This window comes from Corylus avellana, chromosome ca2, assembly GCF_901000735.1.
Source record: "Corylus avellana chromosome ca2, CavTom2PMs-1.0".
NCBI lineage: Eukaryota > Viridiplantae > Streptophyta > Magnoliopsida > Fagales > Betulaceae > Corylus > Corylus avellana.
Genome location: NC_081542.1, coordinates 18904145 through 18909942, shown reverse-complemented (window position 1 = coordinate 18909942; position 5798 = coordinate 18904145). Strand labels below are relative to the sequence as shown.

Below are 5798 nucleotides of genomic sequence, written 5' to 3'. Positions count from 1 at the left end.
TCAAGAATCTTTAGACTTTTCAAGTGTTGGATTCCAACGGGTACCTCTTTCATCTGCAGGCATGGTCCAATCTCTAGTTGCTCAAGACTGGGCAGTGATCCTCTGTCTATTTCCACCATCTTTAATTTTTTCATCTCTCTGAGGGTGAGCCTCTTGAGTCTTTGAAAACCACCATTCTCAAAATGCAGTTGCTCCCCATCATAGCATGATTGAGGGAAAGGTTTAATAGATTTGGCAAAGCTTGGACACACGACAATGGATGTTCCTCTAATGATGAGAAAAATAAGATTAGTGTGACCAGATTTTGAAGCTTTGGAATCCAACTAGGCAACTTCTCCAATCGACCTCTTAGAGAAAGATGCTCTAAAAATGGAGGTGGAGATGAAATTGATTGTAAGTCTATAATCTCATCTTCACTAATTGAGCCTACAAACAAAAATTTAAGGTGGACCATATTTTGAATGGAGATACATAGAGCACTCCCACGTTCTGCAGTCATATTTGAAATACCCAACATCTTCAACTGACTCAACTTTCTAAGCTCTTCAAATAAACCAACCCCATGATGATTTGCCTCAATAATTGATAGTACCTGCAATTCGTTTAAACATCCAACCCCTTCATGTACTTTTACTCCTCGCAACGAATAAAAGCTACTTTTAATTTCAAAGTCATGAGAATGAGCCAAAATCTGCCTTAACTTATAAAGCCTACATATTTCAATTGGTAGCTCACGCACTACGGTTTCCACGACATTTAGTGTCTGCAGATTATGTAGCCTACCCATTGACTTTGGGAGTATCTTCACTTTTGTTCTCCTCAAACTTAAGTACTTCAAATGGAATAAATTACCCACTTCTTGAGGAAGATAATCAATAGGAGCATCTTCAAAATCTAACACTTTCAAAAGCTTGAACTTTTTGAACAATTTAACTATGAAAGAATTAGGCATTTCATTAATGTTGAAGAGAAAAACAGAACGAACTCGAGAGCACTCACTTGTTTCAAAAATATTTTCTCTAGCATTGTGGATTGATAGGCATCGACTTTTTACAGGAAAAGTTGTGTCACCTGCTTCGAGAACTTGACAGAAGTTTAACTCCCCAGCCTTTGATAGGATGATTTCATGCAATAGATCATGGATTCTGTACTTTCTGAATAATTCATAATCAAGCTCCCCAAATGAAACTTGAACCAAGTTTCTATGGATGAGCTCCTTTAAGTATTCTTCTGCCACGTCTTCCAATGGTTTTCCCTTCTTTTCTTTTATAAAGCCCTCAGCTACCCATAGCCAAAGTAATCTTTCACCCGTTATTGAGTAGTCTTCTGGAAAAATGCCGAAGTATAAGTAGCAAGACTTTAGGTAGCACGGAAGATCATGATAACTAAGAGAGAGAATTTTTGTTACACTTGTAAGGTGTGGATTACATTCTAGCTCAGAACTGAGGCTATCATGCAACTTTTTCCATTCTAATGGCACCTTTTCCTTTGTTGACAAAAGACCACCTATGGCAACAATTGCAAGTGGCAAGCCTTCACATTTTTTGACAATGTCCATCGACAGTTTCACCAACTCTTTGGGACAACACCTTTGAAACTCGGACTGGAATGCCTTTCTACAAAACAATTCCCAAGCCTTGTCTTGAGACAGAGGTTGTAGCTTGTGGACCTGATCGAATAAAGATTCTTTACAAGATACACCAATGAGATCACTTCGTGTTGTGATAATAATCCTACTTCCTCTGTCATTGCATGGTAAAGCATGCTTTACAATTTCCCAAAACTCTGTCTTCCAAACATCATCAAAAACCACAACATACCTCTTTTGTTGTAAATATTTCCTCAGCTGGCTAATTAGTGTGATCTCGTCTATCATGTCTATTTTCCATGGAGTCATTTCATTTTCATGGTAGACTTGCTTTATCATGGACATGAGTATCTCCTGGACGTTGTATGACTGAGACACTGTGATCCAAACATGACAGTCAAAATGTCCTTTCACTAATTCATTCTCATATACTTTCTTAGCTAGAGTTGTCTTACCAATTCCGCCCATGCCTACAATTGAAATAACAGATCGTTTAGATACTCCCCCCACCAACCAGCTTACGAGCTCATCCCTTGTAGACTCAATGCCCACAACTTCATCTTCCTCAATGAAAAGTGCACCCACTCTAGGGTCATGGCATGTAACACTAGATTCACTACTACTTGATCTTCGCTCTAAGGAACTAAAACCATATCTTTCACTTCTTTCCTTGATTTCACGGATTGATATTTTGATATCTTGAATCTTTGTTGCTATGTCATGACGTGGTTTTAATTTTTTGAATAAGTGGCCAATTTTATGGGGGAAAGCAATAAAACTTTGCTTATGACCATGTTGTGCCACGTGAAGAATGTATTCATCAATTACATCTTCTATATGATAGGCTACTCCTCTCGCTTGTTTCACCCATGTTTTGACGCCATCTTGAAGGTCTCCTCTATCTGCATCTTTGAGGAAACACTGGATGCTCTCAAGTTCATCTCTAATGTCCACAACATCTCGATGGACACCCCTTAGCAATTTTGATTCATGAGCGATCAACTGAACCAGCTCATTAATGACAAGGGTCACAACGGTTTCTGTCATGGTTTCCTCTCTGACCTTCACCCAGTGAATGATATTTTGTCACAGTTAGAAAAGAAATTGGGTTAACTGACACACCCCAAGCACATTGCAAGACATGACTCTTACTAAGAACTGTTTTTGTTTTTTTATAAGAAATCAAAATATCAATAAAAAGCGAAAGCGTAACCCAGATACGCATGAACTATACAAGAGAAACACCAAGCTAAAATGAGAAAAAAAAAAATAAGAAAATTCTGAAAGCTAAGCAAATTGGGAAAAACAAATGCAAATGTTCAAAGGTAAAGAGTATTGAATAACAAAGATTATTTATACTAAGAACTGATATTAAACCTAACTGAAACATTTTCTTACAATTCTATTTCATCCAAGAACCAACTATTTGTGCTACCCAATTACCTAAAAAAACGTCCATTAGAGACCTATAAATAATCCAACAAAACTTAATATCAAAATAAATTTTCTCGTTAAAGTACTCCATAACTGCCAAACACAATATCTCAAAAATCTCAATTCTTCCAAATTAACACCCCATTAGTGCGCACATACATGGCTGTTGAATTCTTCCCTATAATTCACCACCCTTCACAGAAGTACACAAGTCAATAGTGACCACTTTGAATGATTGATCAGTAACTCAATTTCTTCCCATAACAAATCCAGCATTTCATACATGCCCATCAAAAACCTATAAACTTTTATGTATTTAATTGGAAGGAACTCCCAAATGCATGATGATGTCAGGGTCATGCACTCAAGCCAAATAGCAACAATAATATTGTCAAACCTGCTTCTTAGCGTGCTTCAAGAGCTAGCATTTAGAAGAAATAATCTTACAGCAGATTCTGCAATAAGCATCAGAAACACCGACATCTACATTTAGTTCTACAAAGCCCAGAGAAGCTTCAAGAACACCCACAATCTAAATCTTCCCCTCTGAAGCAAACCCAGTGAAAACAGGAACACCCACAAACCGAGAACAGAAAACCCCATACAAAAATCCAATCTTTAAAGCAAAAGAAAAGAAAAGTCACGCTCAAGAACACCCAAAAAAAAAAAAAATCTATGCTCAAAAGAACATTGCAGAAACTAGAGGAATTTGAAGCTTTTACCTTGAATTACATTGGGTATGGCTGCATTGAGTTTGACAAAAATGTTGGCAGAGGAAGGTAGCTTGCGGGTGGTGAGATGGCTTCTGTTTTTAAATTGTGCTGTAGCCCAAACGATGCAGAAATTAGCAGGGGGTGAGATGGCTTTAGTTTCAGACACAAAACAGGGGGTCTTGGCTTCACACAACTATATGGTACGTGGTGATGCTATCTTAACCACAGATAAGAATAAATAAAATAACAATACAACTCAAAAGTCAATGTATAAACAACGCGTTCTTTCCACCGGTCGTAAGTCGTGCAAAAAATTAACAATAATCTTCGTCAATTACAAAATAAATTTTCTAGAAAATTAACAAAATAAATTTTCTAGTTAAAGTACTCCGTAACTGCCAAACACAATAACCCAAAAATCCTAATTCTTCTCTAAGATATATTCTCCCAGTAGAATAGTTTGGGTCCAACGTAGTTATAAACTACAAACTCCAACTCTAACAAATACAACGACATACTTATTGAAACCTCTACGTCTAACCAGACTCCAGCAATCAGTTAACTAAGTATCTCAACAATCAGTTAGCTAAGCAACACACCTCGCTTGCTACCAAACCAAGTTGTCTTCCAAAAGTTGTAACAACAACTTACTTGTGCCCAAAACTATTTATAACAACTGATAAAAGCTTGAAAAACTACAATTTATTCTAATAAACTAAATTTAAAATAAGAAAAACCAATACTATGAGTAACAATAATAACATAACAATAAATATGCCCTAATTCGTAAAGCCTCAACCAAACTAAACTTGTGAAGCCTTAAACTAAGGAGTAACACTAGAAGTCCCTTTCTTGAGTCATTTCAAGATTTATGTGACTTCTAAAATTATCATTGTGCATGTGATTAATCACTATTGAATTTTGATCAAATTGTAAATTTAAAAGCCACCTCATTTTTGGAAGAACACAAGAGTGACTTCTAAAATTACCCCAAACTAAGACATGATAGCATTGGAATTTCCTCCAAATTCTTCCAAACACCCCATTAGTGCACATGCATAGCTGTCAAATGCTTCACTATCCTTTACCACTCCTAACAAAAGCACACAAGCCAATAATGACCACTCTGAATGCTTGGTCAGTACCTTAATTAATTTCTTCTGCTAATAGTGTCTTAGTTTATTTGTTTACGATTAACGAAAAGTTCTGTATTTTCCATCTCATCCCAAGACCATCATATAGTTCACTATCACTTTAAGAGTGAAAAGACGTTACGATTAGTGGTTATTGGCTAAATTGTTGACAAACACCACTTTTCATATATTAACTCAAATGCATGCTATCTTACAGGGTAGAAATGTAAGTACATAAGACTCTGCAGCATATATATATATAAAAGACATGTTTATATCTATGATGCTGCAAAGGTTTTTGTAAAATCGTTTGTAGCATCCTCAATGGAAATACTAGGACCAAGAAAACACTATTAATAATGTTTGGCATCATGAGACCCAAAATAAAAGGGACCCAAAAGGAAATTGTCAGGTTGAATAGCAGAATAGGAAATGTAATAAATAAATAGTTATAAATTTGTGTCTCCTTAGAGATTATATTATAAACAGTAAATTTATGTTATAAATTTTGTTTTTTCTTTTCACAGTCATTCTTCAAGTCTTTCTCGGCATCGATGAAAATTTCATATTCATTCAAAAGTAAGTCAGCATTAGACAAGTATTAGGTCACCATTTATTTTAAAATTTTAAATACATAAAAAGAGAATAATTTAATAATTTAATCAATAAAAATGTTTATTTTTCTTGTTTTGTATTATTTTTTTCTTTAATAAATTTATCTCTAAATATGTGAGACTCATATGAATTTTACATATTCAAGTATGGCCTTTTGATAGTTAGGGACCTCTGTTCTAATATGCATGCATTATTTATTTTAAAAGTTTAAGGTAATAAAAAAAAAATTAGTTATTAATTCAATAGTTAAACAGTAATGAAAAAAAAAAAAAAAAAAAAAAAGACAGTAGGAACTTTACAAGAAAAAAAAATAAT

At 35.0% G+C, this 5798-nt stretch overlaps 1 protein-coding gene across 1 annotated transcript; it reads right to left on the bottom strand.

Annotated features, from left to right (window-relative positions):
• Positions 1-130: 130 nt before the first annotated feature.
• On the bottom strand, positions 131-2635 carry LOC132169229 (disease resistance protein RPM1-like). The gene has a single exon (XM_059580297.1). It carries the CDS (start codon positions 2633-2635, stop codon positions 131-133), a length of 2505 nt encoding a protein of 834 aa, XP_059436280.1.
• Between the last annotated feature and the right edge of the window lie 3163 nt (positions 2636-5798).

What these genes read in the sequence shown, in the direction of transcription:
- LOC132169229 (XM_059580297.1), bottom strand. Translation starts at nt 2,635, where the DNA reads ATGACAGAAACCGTTGTGACCCTTGTCATTAATGAGCTGGTTCAGTTG.